Below are 16507 nucleotides of genomic sequence, written 5' to 3' on the forward strand. Positions count from 1 at the left end.
CTCTGGAGGAAGCAAGAAGAAAAGGCTCCAGGGAGATATTATTGTGGCCTTTCTGTGCTTAAAAGGGGCCAATAAGAAAGATGGGGACAGGCTTTTGAGCAGAGCCTGTTGCGATAGGACAAGTGGTGATGGTTTCGAGGTAAAGGAGGGGAAATTCAGGCCAGACATGAGGAAGAAATTGTTGGCCCTGAGGGAGGTGAGAGCCTGGCCCAGGTTGCCCAGAGAGGTGGTGGATGAACCATCCCTGGAGACATCCCAGGCCAGGCTGGACGGGGCTCTGAGCAACCTGAGCTGGTGAAGATGTCCCTGCTCATGGCAGGGGGGGCACTGGGGGAGCTTTGAAGGTCCCTTCCAATCCAAACTATTCTGTGATTCTATGGTTCATTGGGCTCGAGGCAGCAGCAGGACCAGCCAGTGCTGTTGTCTCTGACCCTGCACCCTTCTGAACAAGGGGATGTGCTCTCTTCCTTGAAAACCTGTATGGGATGGGAACTCCCTTCTCCAGCCAGGACAAGACCATCCCCAGGAACCCTCTCTGTGCCTACAGGGGGATGAATTTGCCTCTGCCTGGCTGGGGCATGCTGTGCGCGGTTATATGGGCGTACCCGAGGGGGCTGAAGCGTTACATGATGTCCTTTCTGTCGTCATTCCTTTGCTGGGGTTCTTTGTTGGCCTGGGAGGTGAGAGACTTCTTGGGAAGGTGAGATGCCGTTGCATCACTTGGCCTTGCGCTGTCTCCATCACCTCACTTGGCTCTTGGGCACCAGGTCTGAAACCCTTCGCTCTTCAGAGTGGAGTTGTATGGGGTGTTCACTGCATGGTGTGGACTCCTTGCTTGGGTGGGGAGGGCACATGTGGGGGTTTCCTGGCAGAGCAGCCTCTGGGCTTGCTCTGAGATGCTTCACCCCAGCAGGGAGCTTGGAATTTCTTGCCTCTGGCCTCCTCCATTTACTTAAAGAGACAACACCTCAACAAGCCACCCCTTGGTCCTGCTTCTCCACCTTGGAATGGCTGGGGGTGCCCAACTGCCCCCCAGGCTCCTGCCAGCCCCTCGCTGTCAATCCGCTGCCTGCAGCCAGCCCGAGGCAGGCAAGAGCGAGGACAGGAATCCTGAGCGAGAAATTAGTGCGAGTAATTATTAGTATTGGGTAATTATATCAAGCATCAGGATGAGGAGAAAGGTTAATAGGTTTATTTATTTATTTATTTTTGGTAAATGTCTTTTCCCCCGGGGTGGGAAGGCAGGCAGGGTGGGCAGGAAGGAGCGTGTTTCCGAGGGGGTTTGCTCTGATTAAACCGCATCCTCTCCCCCTTCCCCTGCCCCCGGCTACCCCGCGGGTGTGAGGAGAGGGGAGGAAGAGGAAAGGGAGTAAGCCATCACTGTGAGAGATCAGAGGCACCTTGCACATCCCTTGCATTGGCTCCACCACCTGGTGGTCCCAACAACCCATCCCCTTCCCACCAGCTGGGATCAGCCAGTTCCCATGAGGCTAATACTGCTGGAAAGGCCCTGGTGTTCCCACTCTGCGGGCACCATGGGCAGTTGGCTCCTCCTGGCATGGGATGAGGTTGGGGTCTATGTGCAGGTATCTCCTGGGGCTGGGGAGGAGCAGCAGGATGAGTTTGCCTGCCATGAGCTAACTCAGAAACCCCCTCCTGCCCTGCCTTTTGACCAACTAGGAAACAACTTGATTGCAAGCTCTTCCAAATGTCATTTTCCTGAATCCCAAACCTGTCTCTACAGCATCCTTAGCAGGAGGGGATGCTCTGGAGAGGAAGGTCCCAAATGTGCATGCCTGGGGTGGCCCTGCGCCCCCCACCAGCGCACCCTGATGTGAGGCAGGCTGGACTCCAGCCCACTTTGACTGCTGAGAATATTTTTAAGTTCTTCCTGGAGCCTCAAATTAACTGGAAGTGCTTCACGTCTGTTGTTTTTTAAAATACATCTCTTTCTCTTTCCCAGCACTGCGCAGTGCAATAATGTAATGGGGAAATTACCCCGCTAGTTAAAAATTACTGCCAGCGCGATATCCAGCCATAGATCTATTTTAGAACCAGGGTGAAACTATATTGATTCTTCTGCGCCGCAACTGCAGCCCATAAAAGGGTTGGAAAGGTGCGTTTGTCACGTTGCTGTAGTGATGTAGCGGGGGGGACACGGTGCCTTCCTGCTGGGAGGGGAGATGCTCCCCGTTACCCTCCTATAGAGCTGGCTCAGGACTTCATAGGGGAGAAGCTGAGAGCCAGGAGGAGGGTGATGTGCAAGGGGATGCAGGGGGGCAGGGTTGGGCTCTGGGGGTGATGCTGGGTACCCCTGAGCAAGGGGGACTGCAGGGCAGGGGATGCAGGCTCGACCTCCTCTGATATTTGGAGTAGGAGCAAATGTGGTCCTGGATCTGGGTGGAAAGACCCCCCAAAAAGCGCAGGCAGAAGCTTTAGGATGGGCTTTTGGCATCTCTGGGTTCCCCAGTGCACAGGGCGGGGTAATGGGGAGCACAGACTATGTATGGATCTGGCAAAGGATGCTGAGAAGGCAGGTAAGTACCAGGGCCAGTTTGGGTTATGGCAAAGCATTGTAAGTCCTGTGGCAGGACAAACAGGGGATTTTTGGCTGTGCCGTAGGCTCCCAAAAGTTATATCTCGCCCTACAAACCCGATCCCCACATCCCATGGGGAGAGGGCAACCGCTTTGCTCACTACCATGCAGGACTCGCCACTCTCTGGTCGCTCAGAGGTCTCTTTCTTAATTAAATACATTTGTTTTGTAAAACTGCCTAAAAATAATCCGAGGCTGGTGCATGGAGGAGGCTGGCGGTGAATCAAAGGCGCCGCTCTAATTAAACGGGCCCCGGTTTGTTTGTGAGCCGCATACATTTCCATGCTAATCAGCTGCACACCGGGATCCTGCTTTCCCGGCCCCGTATCCTCCTGATTGGGAACTATGCAAATGCCAGCGGCGATTTATTGCAGGAGGGGGACGAGGCTGCTGGGGTGGCTGCCGTGAGGGACACAAGGGCTTGTACGCGACCCCTCCATCCCATCCCATCCCATCCCATCCCATCCCATCCCATCCCATCCCATCCCATCCCATCCCACCCACTGAGCCACTTCTATGGCGTCAGACAGCCTAAATCTGGAGGGATTGTGAGGGATGACATTAGCAGGAGGCATTTCTTGCTTGTGGAGGTAGCAATTGAGTTATGGCAAGTAGTGCAGCTGAGTTTAACTACTACTCGGTGGGGCCTCCAGCCCCGTGGTGCCTCGTGATGTGGTTATCGCCGGTACAGCCAGAAACTGGTGTACTTAGGAAGAGCTTTAACGTAATTGTGAACCATAAGGGGATTAAAGCTTTCGCCACGTTCCTGCTCAAGGAACAAAGGCGCTTTCTGAACCTCTGTTGACCCCCAGCTTCCTTGAGACCCTCTTGACTTTCCCGGTCACGAGCCCAAGTGTTTCCTTTGATGGATGGGGAGGGGAAGCCCTGTCTGTGTGCACCGCAGCATCCTGCCCGCCCAGGGTTTGGTGCGGTGCAATTCCAGCCACTGTTGGCACTGCTGCGGAACGATGGGGTTTGCTGCTTTGCTGCAAACTGGGGGCTGATCTGTGCCATGCTACAGGTCCTTAGAATCATAGAACAGTTTGGGTTGAAGGGACCTTCCCAGCTCCCCCAGTGCCACCCCTGCCATGAGCAGGGACATCTTCACCAGCTCAGGTTGCTCAGAGCCCCATCCAGCCTGGCTGGGGATGTCTCCAGGGATGGTTCATCCACCACCTCTCTGGGCAGCCTGGGCCAGTGTTTCAGCCACCTTCATTGTAAAAAATTGCGGTGGGCTTCGGAGCTGAGTGGCAGTGGGGGAAGCAGGGCAACGCAGAGAGGGTCATGGATGTGACTTCCCTCCCTGGAGAGAGGTGAATGCTGTCAGTGTAAATGTGGGACAAATGTAAAAGAGGGAAGAAAACATTGCAGTTTGATCTTCTGGAGAGAGCCAGGGTGTTTGCAGCGCGGCTGCTGCTTTGCCGTGCTGTGGTGGCTGTGGGGTGGGATGGAGGGGTGTTATTCCTAACGGGGCATATTCCCCTTCCCACCCCGTGGGACTGTGCTCACCTCCCCTCACTCTCCCCACAGATCCTGGTGGACTTGCAGGCCGAGAGGAAGCACCAAGCGCTGCAGTATGAGAATGTTGTAGCCCATGAGGGCAGCTCCATCCTGCGAGACCTGGTGCTGAGCCCCGACCGCCAGCACATCTATGCCATGACCGAGAAACAGGTAAGGGGTGGGGACATAGCAACACCTCTGCTCACTTGATTTGGCAGCCCCCATGGCAGCCCCAACCGGCGGTCCTGTGCCCTGGGAAGCCTTCTGGGCAGCTCCCCATTCCCTGGGAGTGGCATCAGCTCCTCCTGGCTCCTCTCTACAAAAACCCTGCCCTGAGGCACTGGCTCTGTGGCCCTGCTGCTCCTCTCCTCACTGGGGACTTGCCCCAGGCAGGAATTGTGTGCATCAGCTGCTTGACATCCCCATGGTCCCTGGGGACTGAGGGCTTCCCGACTGAGGGCTGCCCATAAACCTCCTCCCTCTTCTGGCCATCACCTCCCAAGCAGGCACTTTGCAGGTTAGCAGATGCTCTTTGCTTGTAAATGGCTTTTTCTCCTCTGGAGTGGGTGCTTTCTCACCTTGGGGTGGAGGGAACGATGTGCCCCCAGACCCCGGTGTACCCCTGGTGTGCACACCTTGGTGCTGCCTCTGCTCCTGCTGAGCCAGCCAGACATCCAGACCTGATCCAGATCCATCACTGCTGTCCTGGCAGCGTGGTCAGGCCTCATGATAAGAAGTTTTTTTGGCCTTGTGAGCACTTACCTGCTGGAGAGCCTGCAGATGCGAGTTCATCCATCCACAGGCTTTGTTGGAGCGGGTGAAGGAGGTTTGTGCCGTGGTGGCGGTGACACTTTGTGGCTCTGGTGTCAGTGGGTGTGCACGCTGTGCCCGGTGGGGGATGCGCAGCGGCCGTGCTGGAACACGGTGTGCCTGTGTCTCACACCATCTCTGCTTCTCTGCCCAGAGCGGTGTGCACGAGTTGGACCTCAGTGGAACCTGGAGCGTAGCAGGTCTCCTGGCTACCAAGCCGGGGGCTCAGGAGGGGGAAGGATGCTGGAGCAGGGCCATGGGTTTGTCTAGACAGCCCCATGGGGACCACAGAGCCCTTTCCATCCCCCTCCCAGTGCCTGTTTCTGGTTTCTGCTCTGCTGCAGGAAACCCGTGGCTTTCCAGGGCAGGCAGAAACTGGGTTTGGGCTCCTCCTCTGTGTTTCTGTCCCAAACTTGGCTCAGCTAAGCCTCCCCTCTGCGGGGCAGATGTTGGAGATGTGGTTGTGTGTAGCGGGGGGTTATGCCAAGCTGAGCTGGGGGTGTCCCCAGGGGCCACCGCGGTTGCTGGGAGCCAGCACGTGTCGGTGCGGGGGTTCTACCTGGGGGGAACCTGCCATTGACCCCCTTGGGGACAAATAAATGGGAATGCTACAGGTATCCTCATCAGTATGCAAACCCCAGGGTACTGGTTGGCCAACTTTATCCCAGCCCTGTAGACATCACGCTGAGCCCATCCCCTGCTGGGCTGGGAGGAGGAAACATGCCCCAGGTATAGTCTTCAGTGGAGAAGTTTGCAAATTTTAATTAATGAGTGAGTCCTGCCCTGTGGGAGCAGTGGGGAAACTGAGGCACGAGCGTGGCAGGCACAGGCAGCTGCTCAGTGCAGCTCCCTGCACCCCCCGTCCCCCTTTTCTCCTCCCCTCTCCTTAATAAAACCCTCTCTGTTCACTGCTATGGCTTGGTGTTATCAAAGTGCTGGTGGAAAGTAATTAAATGAACAGTTGTAACAGAGCTTGAAGGGCTTGGAGAACGAGGGGATTTTAATCAAATCTGGAGGAGCAATTAATAAAGGACGGGTAACCGTTTTGGAGCAGGTTTGTGGCAGCTGCGGGGCGCCAGGAGCCAGCGTGGGGCTGAGCCGGCGCATCCTGCTCTCACAACGCTGCGAAGATGCGGCGGTGGAAGGAGCTCAGTTGGGGTAAAAGTCTCTATGTGATGGAGGTGTCACCTGCAGATGTGCTGCCCAGGAGAGGAGTGGGTGACAGTGGGGGCTCAGTCTGTTCCCTGCCGCTACCTCCTCTCTAATGGGCACAGTGAGGCTGTGATGAGTCCCATCTCTGGGGGGTCTGGGCATGGGCACAGCGGGGAGATGCGCAGCCTGTCCCCCTTCACTCCCTGCCTGTCCCTTGCAGGTGACGCGGGTGCCGGTGGAGAGCTGCGAGCAGTACGAGAGCTGCGAGCTGTGCCTGGGCTCCCGGGACCCCCACTGCGGATGGTGCGTCCTCCACAACATGTGAGTATGGCCGGATCGGCGCTGGGGACGTGCCACAAACCTTGTCCATCCCCACCACTGGTCCCCTTGGGGACACCCCTCCCTGACTTTGGCCCTGAGGTGCCAGGAGGATGGAATGGTCTGAGGGGTCTGTCACCCTTTCCTACAGCACCCGGGCTGTGCTCATGGGGACCCATGTGTTGTGAAACCAGCCTGGAGAGGAGAAGGCTCCAGGGAGACCTTATTGTGCCTTTCAGTGCTTAAAAGGGACCGATAAGAAAGATGGGAACAGACTTTTGAGCAGGGTCTGTTGCGACAGGAAAGGATGTGATAGTTTTAAACTAAAGGAGGGGAGATTCAGGCTGGACATGAGGAAGAAATTGTTGGCCCTGAGGGTGGTGAGAGCCTGGCCCAGGTTGGCCAGAGAGGTGGTGGATGAACCATCCCTGGAGACATCCCAGGCCAGGCTGGACGGGGCTCTGAGCAACCTGAGCTGGTGAAGATGTCCCTGCTCATGGCAGGGGGGGCACTGGGGGAGCTTTGAAGGTCCCTTCCAACCCAAACTGTTCTATGATTTTATGATTCCAAACAACTGGCATGGGCCCTCTAAATCCTGCCCATGGGCTCCTGGTTCAGTGTCTTTGTGCCAATAAGAAAAACTCGAAGATAAAAGACCCCAGAAGTTCCCAGTCTGGCATTAGGGGAAAGCAGAACTCCTGTGCGAGCCCTGGGTGCCCCAGGTCCCTGGCTGGGTGTCACCTTTGTGCCAAAGGCTCCATTTGCTCTGGAGTCAGCCCAGAGCCACGCAGCATCCCGGAGGATTCTCCTCCTCACCATGGTGGTTTCATCCCCATCCAGATGTTCCCGCAAGGACCGGTGCGAGCGGGCAGACGAGCCCCAGCGCTTCGCCTCCGACCTGCGGCAGTGCGTCCAGCTCACCGTCCAGCCCAAGAACATCTCGGTCACCATGTCGGAGGTCCCGGTAAGTCACCTCTGCTGCCCACCCACCCCTCCCCAGCCGCCTCCTGACCCTCTGGAGGCAGTTAAAAATAAATAATTAGTATATGACAAATAGGGAGAAAGGGGAAGAGAGGTCTGAGACAAATACAGCGAAGTGTAGGGCATTGGTGAGGGCTGGCCTATTGATGGAGATAGCAAACCAGCTGATGTTTATTCAGAAAAGACATAACTGAGCAATAAATATTTCACTGTAATACAAACAACAGCATCAGAATTGCTGTTTGGAGGCCAGCGATGCATCCAGCTCAATAGCCTGTCTCTGACCCTGGCCTGCGGGAGATATTTTGGGATGAGCCTTCGATGCACAACTCACTGCTCCCTCTGTGCAGACAGAAAGGTTGATGGACATCCCCCAGGTATTTTTCCAGTCCATTAGCACTGTGAAGAGAATAGAAAACAGTGTATACTAGGAGTAAAGTTTTGAAAACTGCCAGGTCTGGATATCTGGCACTCAGGAGACCTAAAAGAGTTGGCTGATGAGTTCCGTGACCTGTGGATATTTATGATAATATGACTTTGTAATAAATAAGTGAATGTTGAGAAAAGCCTAGGAAACACAAAAGGGGCTTGTTTTTTTGCCCAGATGCAGAAAGGACCAAGTGGTCAGAGAGTGCTTAGTTTGACGTAAGGTTGAGAAAAACTAAAGGAAAAAAAATGGGTGCAGGATACAACTGATAAAGATTTAAGGATGGGAATATAGTTAATGCCAGTCAATGCAGTTTTATGTCAAACCGACAACATTTTGTTCTTTGATGAAATTATGACTTGAATTAGAAGAGGGACTAGAGGGATGTGATGTCGTTAGGCTTCTACAAGGCATTTGACTTGGTACAACACAATGTTCTGATTAAAAATTAGCATTATACAATATTGATAAAGAATGTGTTAAGTGGATTAAGAACTGACTCCGTGACAGATCTCGAAAAGTCCTCGTCAGAGGGGAATTGTCACCATATAGAAAGGGTTTGAAGGCGCTTCTGCAGGAACTAACGATGGTTGGAAACGTGGAAATGAATGTGAGAAGGCTGCAGATGGGACCTGCTGGGATACCGAGGCAGGTGGGATGGGGTGCAATTCTTCTGCAGAGCAGTTGGGGCTGAATTGGGGTTTGAGATTGCCGAATCTAAAGTTAGACATAGAGGGAAAAAGCAGGAGTTCACCCGGTGCCCTGGAAAGTGGTGCTGGGGCTGAGCCCTCACCGTGGGGCTCTCAGTGCTCCTTGGGTGAAGCTGGGGGTGTTTTCACCTCCACGGGTGGTTTTTCTCCGTGACCCATGGCAGGATGCTGTGCTGAGGGCTGGTGTGGTCGGTGTGGGGATGCTGTGCTCAGGCTGGAGTCCAGCTTTGAAGGGGGGAGGCTACAAACCTCCCGTAAACATCATGTAAATGAGTTGAAGGCTGGAGAAAATGCCTTGCAGTGAGAGACTTCCAGAGCTCAATCTGCTTAGCTTATCAAAAAGAAGATTAAGAGGTGACTTGATTACAGAGTATAAGTGCCTTTACAAGGAGCAAATATCAGGGACTAAAGGGCTTTTTAATCTATCAAGGAAAGGCATAACAAGAACTAATGGCTGGAAGCTGTGAAAAATTCAAATTAGAAATAAGGCAAGCGTTTTGTAAAGCGAGAACTGCTGACCCCGGGGATGACTTTGCGAAGGAAGAGGTGGATTCCTCCCCTCCTCGGCTCTGCCGGAGTGGATGCCTTTCCCTGAAACACTCTTTAGCCCTCGCGCTGTGCTTGGGCTCTGCAGAGAGGTGAGGCGTAATGGCTTGTGGTGTGGCGAGGGCAGAGCACGGGAGGCTGTGAGTCATTGTTCCGTCTTTTAACCCATTTCAGTCCTTGCTTAGAGTGGGAAAATCTGTGGATGTGGCTCACTTGCAAAGGCCTGGAGTGGGTCTGCCCACCACGTGTGGGTGGCAGAGGAAGGGTTGAACCCCTGGTCTTTTCTGTTGGCTGGATTTACGCATAGCAGACACAGAGGAGTCTTTGCTAGTTTTCTGTATTGATGTTGGGTGTTGGGAACAGTTTCTTCAAGGAAAGGGTCATCAGGCACTGGAACAGGCTGCCAAGAGAAATGATGGAGTCACCATCCCTGGAGAGGTTTAAAATACACGTAGATGAGGTTCTTAGGGACATGGGTTAGTGGCAGTGTTGGGGTAATGGTTGGACTTGATGATCTTCAGGATCTCTTCCAACCAAAATCATGTTGTGATTCTATGCTCTTACCTCTCCTCCCCAGCTGGTCCTGCAGGCCTGGAACGTCCCAGACCTCTCGGCAGGAGTCAACTGCTCCTTCGAAGACTTCACCGAGTCCGAGAGCCGCATTGAGGATGGGAAGATCTACTGCAGCTCTCCCTCTGCCAAGGACGTCATCCCCATCACTCGAGGCCGTGGTGAGCTTGTGTTCCTGGGGTGGGAAGAAAAACCTTGTCCCACTTGTTGCCCCACAGACAGATGTGGAGGAGGACAGTCCTCCCGTGACAGTGATCCCCAGGACTCAAGTTGGGTTCCTGCGGTGCAAGAGGAGAAGGATATTGCTGCTCATACGAGACTGGTCCTTGGTCTCCTCCAAGCTGTAGGCGCAGCTCCTTGCTGACCTTATAGCGGTCTGTGCAGCAGTCCTGGGCACCCTGGCCATTTTCTTACCTATGGACCATTCCTGGACAGATGAGCCATGGGCTCTAGGACGTTCTGCTGACCCCAGATCTGTTAAGCTCCCCCAGTACCAGCAATACAGCCCAAAGCACCTGCCTCCATCCATGCCAGCAGGCTGCTGTTTGCTGCAGGAGCTCCACACTGTATGTGGGCTCTGTTGGCCTGTTTGATGGGTGAGTGGGAGTGGGTGAACACCCTCTTTTTACTGCCAGATTTGGGGGATTTTGTTAGTTAAGTGGGCTGAGCGGCCATCCCCAGCTCCCTCCAGCCCATCACAAGCCTTAGGCTGAATTCTGGGCTGTGTAACCATGTCCTTTCTGATGCCTTTTTCTGCCTTTGTCTCTCCCAGGGGACAAGCGAGTGGTGAAGCTCTACCTAAAATCTAAGGAGACGGGGAAGAAGTTTGCCTCTGTGGATTTCGTTTTCTACAACTGCAGCGTCCATCAGTCGTAAGTGGCCCTGACTTTGTGAGCGTGGTCTGGGAACCAGATTGGTGGGACAATGTGAGACTGGGAGAGAGAGAGAGAGAGAGATGTCAGCTTTGTGGCTGCTGATGCTGCAAGAGGAAAGGGCAGTCGCATTTAATGGTGTTTGCAGTGAGAAACCTCCTCCTTTTGCCCTTGTAAACTGGGACGGTGACCAGCACACCCACAGTTGGTTTGAGCATGTGGGAACGTGTAGCATCAGGGCAGAACCTCACTTAAAAGCAGGGCTTTGGGTTTGGCAAAGCTTTGGAAGGAAAAGCGAGTTTACTGCATTGCAGACTGTAGTAATGCATGTGAACAAAAATGCCAAGCATCTTGTTATTCCTGGAAAAACAGTTAATCGGAGTGACTTGGTGATACAAAAGAAAAGCCTGTGGTTCCCTGTACCGGTACCAGGTTCCGAGGCTGGAGAGTCACAGCCACGTGCGATGGAACACGCTGCATGTCCTGGGGCCTTTCCCCAACAATTTCCTAACTGGAAGCAATGGCGAATTTGCTTTCTTGTCAGGCTTGCCTTGAAATCCACTCCACTTAGGAGTTTTTAGGCAGTTTGAGATGTGCATGGGATAAAATAGAGGAGGTGTGGATTACTGATGTGGTGTTTAAAGCCTCTAAGAGGCTCTCGATGAGCTCCTGCTGAGGCTCTGTGGCGGTGTGCTGAGCGGTGGGAGGATGGCTCTGCTCGGAGAAGACGCTGGGATGTGTTTGGACAAAGAATTTGGAGCTCCGGAATGCGAGCGATTCCATTATCTTTGCCAGAAACCTCCCATGGATGGTGGCGCTCCGGCTGATCAGTAATTATAGATAAGGAAATGCAGAGTGGATGGCTTTTTGCAGTGTCTAGGCTGGCTCAGCCAGCGGCTCCGCTGCACGTGGTTCCTCCAAAACCTTTTTGGTGAATGAGCTGGGTTTTCCTCTTGGATCAAGGCAAAGCAGGTGGGATGTGGTACCTGCAGCGAGCTGGAGGAGATCGATGTGCATCTCAGGGATTCCTGCCCTGCCCGCTCTTTGCAGAGGGAGCAGAGAGTTTGCAAACTTGACTTTCTCCCTCACCTTGACTCCCGAGATGAGCTTTGTCTCCCTTCACGTCGTGTGGTTTTAATAACATTAGCTCAGCTTTGGCTCGGGTTGGGCTGCATGTCATTATTTTGCAAATCACAAAAAGCAGATGTGACTTTTATTTTTCTAAATGAAAGAAAAGAAGACTTTTAAGTACAAATGGCATCGGATGCGGTGCAATTGGAGCTCTGGCATTTTGGTCCTGCGGGAAAAGGTGGTGGGAATTGGCATTTTATTTTGTGTGCCTGACACAGGAGGGGAAAGAAAACCCACCCCCCCAACCAAACCTACAACAAAGCCCTGACTGATTTATTACTGCGTTGATGTTTAATTTTGGATGCATTATTTAAAAAGGCTAATTATGGATGCATTAATATTTATGGGCTCCGGTTGGAGCTGATAGAAAAGTCCACGTTCTAGGCTGGTGAACATTATTATTATTTTCTTTACGTCAAGAATTTTAGGGTTTGGAGGCAGTTTTAATGATGTGACCTGCAGTCGAGTCATAGCCAAAGAGCACGACAATACCTAGGATGATGCAATACTTTTAAATACCATTTGCAGACAGGCGTCTTTAATGGATCTCTTCGGAGTTAATAGCCTTTCAGATCCAGGTTTCATATTTTGTGCAGGAAAATCTATACGTCAGCCTGATAAATTCTGTATTAGGAACAATATGCTTTTCCATGAGGCTAATGTTTTTCCTGTGGAGATCTCAGATCACCGTGCATTGCGTTTTCTTTTTGTATTTGGGCAGCTTGCTTAGGTTGGGAGCCAGAGGCCCGTGTGTCAAATCATTTCTCAGCTGGGGATGAGTCGTTTAGGTGAGATTTTTCAGGTGGTGATGGAGAGGTTGGAGGATTACAAGGCGGCTCTTTGCTCAAGTGAGCTGGAGTTTTGCCAGGGAAGCCAACACAGCCCCACAATACACACAGGAGAGTCTGACCCTTCTGATTTTCAACACATGCCTGAAGGGGCATCAGCAAAATGAGCTGCTAAAGCCCTTTTGCAGGCTGTGGGGCTGGTCCTGTGGCTGTGTGAGCATCCCAGGTCTCTTGTGGTCTCTTGTTTCTCACCACCCTGCAAAACTCTTCTTCTCAGGCATTTTCAAGGGCTGCTGGAACCAGCCTGGTCCAAGGAGGGGTTGCAAAAGGGGAAGATATGTCCAACTACTTCTTCTGCACGGAAGGAGGGGGACAGAGGAGGTTGTGCTGCCCATTATATTTCATAGAATCATAGAATCATTGTGGTTGGAAGAGACCCTCAAGATCATGGAGTCCAACCGTTACCCCACCCCTGGCACTGCCCCATGTCCCTGAGAACCTCATGTCCGTCTGTCCAACCCCTCCAGGGATGGTGACTCCAGCACTGCCCTGGGCAGCCTGTTCCAATGCCCCACAGCCCTTTGGGGAAGAAATTCTTCCCCAGATCCAACCTCAACCTCCCCTGGTGCAACTTGTGGTCTTCTCCTCTTGTCTTATCACTTGTTACCTGGGAGACCAACACCCTCCACCTGGAAACCTGGAGGTTGATGTAGAAAAGTGGGTCCCTCGTAAAGAGGGACGTGGGTGTCTGAGCGCCACTGCCAGCCCACAGGGAAAAACCAGGGCTGCCCACACAGGCTCAGCTCCTGGGGACATCCTGTGGTTCGTGTGGTGGAGGATGGGGTGGAAAACCCCACAGCAGGGACCGAGTTGGTTCCCCTGGGGGATTCCCTATGGGGCACCGATCAAGCGCAGGCATTTAAAGACCGCGCGGCGCCTTTGATCATCTAATGAATCAGCCCATGTCCAGCGCGTGCGCGGGCAGATGTTGAGGTCGCCTTTGTCAGCGTTAAACTCCCTTTTCAAAGCATTTGTGGGGAAATGAGTCCCCTTTCAAGATAAAGATGTAAGGCTGGGCTCCCTGCCTGCCTCCGGCAGAGCCCGCGCTTGCCGGCGAGGTGGGCGAGTGGGGAATCCTCCCGAAAAGCCAGCAGGCAATTACAGGGAACACCAAGACTTATTTCTTCCCACTATTTCCCGGTTTGCTTTCTGGATTTCTCCTCTGGAAAATGGTCCGTAACTCCTGTTATGGTTTGGTTTTTGGGAGAGGGGGGAAATCGCAGATCAGTGGGTCTCTGATGGTGAGGGGGGAGCTGAGCAGGCAGGAAACCTGTGCTGTCACATGCCTGTGCTGTCTCTGTTATCTTTAGATAGGATACTAGGAAATCTTTATTCACCAAAAGGATTGTTAGGCATTGGAACAGGCTACTCAGGGCAGTGGTGGAGTCACTGTCCCTGGAGGAGTTCAAAAGACGTGTAGATGAGGTTCTTAGGGACGTGACTTAGTGCCAGTGTCGGGCTGATAGTTGGACTTGATGATCTTGAGTGTCTCTCCCCCAAAATGATTCTGTGATTCTGTCTGGGAGGTGGTCCTGATGCTATGGGCTTCGTTGTGCCTCTCTGCAGTGACAGCTGTGACACCCGGGTCCCATCAGCAGCAGGGTGCTGAATTTCTCCGGGGCTGGAGCGAGGGGCAGATGTGCCAAGCAGCTCTGGCTCCTCCTGGCCAGAGAGATGTGAATCTGCTGTCACCCTGTCCCACCCGTCAGGCTTTCCCTGTAAAGCTTCCATAGGTAAATGGGAGTTAATGCATGACCCCAGGGGCTGGGAGCAGGGCTGGTGGCACCTGTGGGACGATGCGAGATGATTCCAGCCCTTGTATCACTGAGCTCCTTGCCGCAGCCTGTCTGTCTGGCCGTGCCCGGTGCTGCCCGTGCGTCTGGGCTGCCGCACACCCAGCGCTGCTTGTTTCCAGATGTTTACAGATGCTTTCTGTTCGAAGGCACGGACAGATGGCTGCAAGCAGTTGAGTGAGTGTATCTGAGTTAGCACAGCTGAGCTGCGAGGCGGTGACAGATCCCTGCGTACTCCTGGGCTGGGGCAGGTGGAGAATCCCGTAGGATGGCCCTGGAGACCACGCGGGATAACCTGGTTTATGTCGTGTTGGTTGTGAAGGAGGAGGGCTGGTGCAGCCTGGTGTTGTCTTTCAGTGAGCGGAGACGGCTGAAGGTGTTTCGAGAGAATTACATGCTTCTGCCCATCTTAAAAACCAGGGCCCGGTTCTGCAGCCTCCAACCAGCGTGCTGCTGGGTGCCCTGGACCACCCTGCGCTGAGCCGGTGTGCCCAGCCCCTACCCTGGGAGTAGCATCCTTGGCAAAACCCAGCGAGGATGGAAAAGCATCGAGCTGGGATGAAAGGAAGGACAGAAATGCAATTGCTTGAGATGGGCAGGGAGGGAGGGGGATGGATCTCTCACCCCACAGCTCTCCTGGCTTTGGTTGGGAAGGGGCTGGTGGGGCACTGGCTGCCTCTTCCTGCTGCTGTTCAGCATTTTCCCACCCCATCCCTGGGGCAGAGATGGATATAAAGCCCAAAGCACCACAGTTCAGCCCCTCATCCCCGACAGCTGCTGCTCCAGATGCAGGCTGTGCCGGAGCTGGGGATTTGCAGGGGATGGATCCTCCTGCCAAGCGCAGCCTGAGGAGCAGCCGGGGGGCTCGCAGGCGGGCTGTGCTGTGCTGTTTCCATCAGCACTATGTTTATCATTTCCCTTCTCAGTGAACCTCCCCTGCTCTGGGTGCCATTGAACTTGTCCCTGTCCCTCCTTCCTGCCCTTCGCTCTGTGTCCTTCTTCCAGGAACTCGTCTGCTCCATGGAAATAGCCCCAGTGTGTGCGTGTGTGTGTGTGCACATGTGTGCAGTACTCCTGTCCCTCTCATATTTTCTACTCAAGCTTATCACACCCCTGTGGATACTGGTTTTATTTTGTGCCTTCCCTGCTCTGGGGGAGCTCTGGGTCCCTTGGGGCATGTGATACCCCTGGGCCTGGGACTGCAAGAGGGGAGAGGGAGCAGGGAGCCTGAATCCAGCGCTGCTGCCTTCCTGTGCTTCCCATCAGCTGCAGTTTTGCTTGGGATCAGGTGTGGAGACAGCTGTGACTTCACCGTTGTAGCCAGAGCTGCCCGTGCATCCAGCAAGGAGCCGGTCCCCAAAATCACCCTCACCTCTGGGCTCATCCTGCAGTGATGCTCGTGACCCTGCACCCATCCTGGAGATGTACCTAGCTCTGAGGTGACCCTCCCACTGCCCTCTCTGCACCGCTGCTTTCCTGCAGCCACGTCAGGCGTTTCCCTCCATGGCCTCAGCAAGTTTAGGATCGGTTTGGGAAGCAGAGAGGAGCAGCGTTGGGCAGGCTTGACCCAGCTCTGTAGTGAGTTTGGGCAAGCGGGGAGGCTGTGGGGGGGGCTCTGGCTTTGCCTCTGGGTCACTCGGAGGTGGGCAGAGCTGCCTGCAGGGCTGCCTGCTCTTTCTGGGGGATGTTGGAGGCTGACAGTGAACCCGGGCTTGTTTTGGGATGGAATGCGTTGCACAGAGCGATCCTGAAATGCAACGCTGGGGCTGGTGCGGCTCCTCATCCATGAGGAGGCAAGCAGGGGGCACCACTGGTGGGTCTGACCCCCTTTCCTTTACCCAGCCTGGGTTTCAGCTCCACCTGGCCCCTGGCAGGGCTGGGAAGGAGACAGATGGGGACCAAGCTGTGGGTCCATGTCTGCGCTGCACCCCCAGCATCGGTTTTCTGCCTGGTTGGGCTTCTTGCACCCCCGTCACGCTTCGGGGAAGGGGGGGTGGGATTTCAACACATGAAGGAGAACCTCTTTCTAATTATCAGGAGTGATGAAAGCCTCTTTAGGCAAGAAGTGATGAGGGAAGAGTGCCTGACCGTGGGAAGGAGAGAGACGGCACAGATGGCATCATGCTGCCGAGCAACCTGCTCCTGTGCTGGGAACAGACAGCAGCGACACACGGACACACCGGGGATACGGCCCTGGACGGGGAGCCCTGCCTGGGCTCCTGCCCTGGGTTGTGGGCAGCCTTGCAGGGGGTC

The 16507-nt window shown here is 54.1% G+C and overlaps 1 protein-coding gene across 4 annotated transcripts in view; it reads left to right on the forward strand.

Annotated features, from left to right (window-relative positions):
• PLXNA1 (plexin A1) overlaps window positions 1–16507 on the forward strand; it is a 120639-nt gene that overhangs the window by 47866 nt on the left and 56266 nt on the right. For all 4 annotated transcript variants that reach the window (XM_065845594.2, XM_065845597.2, XM_065845596.2 and 1 more), the window contains exons 4-8: window positions 4127–4267; window positions 6279–6379; window positions 7217–7340; window positions 9618–9771; window positions 10383–10482. In XM_065845594.2, coding sequence (XP_065701666.1) covers window positions 4127–4267; window positions 6279–6379; window positions 7217–7340; window positions 9618–9771; window positions 10383–10482 — 620 coding nt within the window. The remainder of the gene's footprint in view (window positions 1–4126; window positions 4268–6278; window positions 6380–7216; window positions 7341–9617; window positions 9772–10382; window positions 10483–16507) is intronic.

The sequence above is a fragment of the Patagioenas fasciata genome, chromosome 10 (genome assembly GCF_037038585.1).
Source record: "Patagioenas fasciata isolate bPatFas1 chromosome 10, bPatFas1.hap1, whole genome shotgun sequence".
Lineage (NCBI taxonomy): Eukaryota > Metazoa > Chordata > Aves > Columbiformes > Columbidae > Patagioenas > Patagioenas fasciata.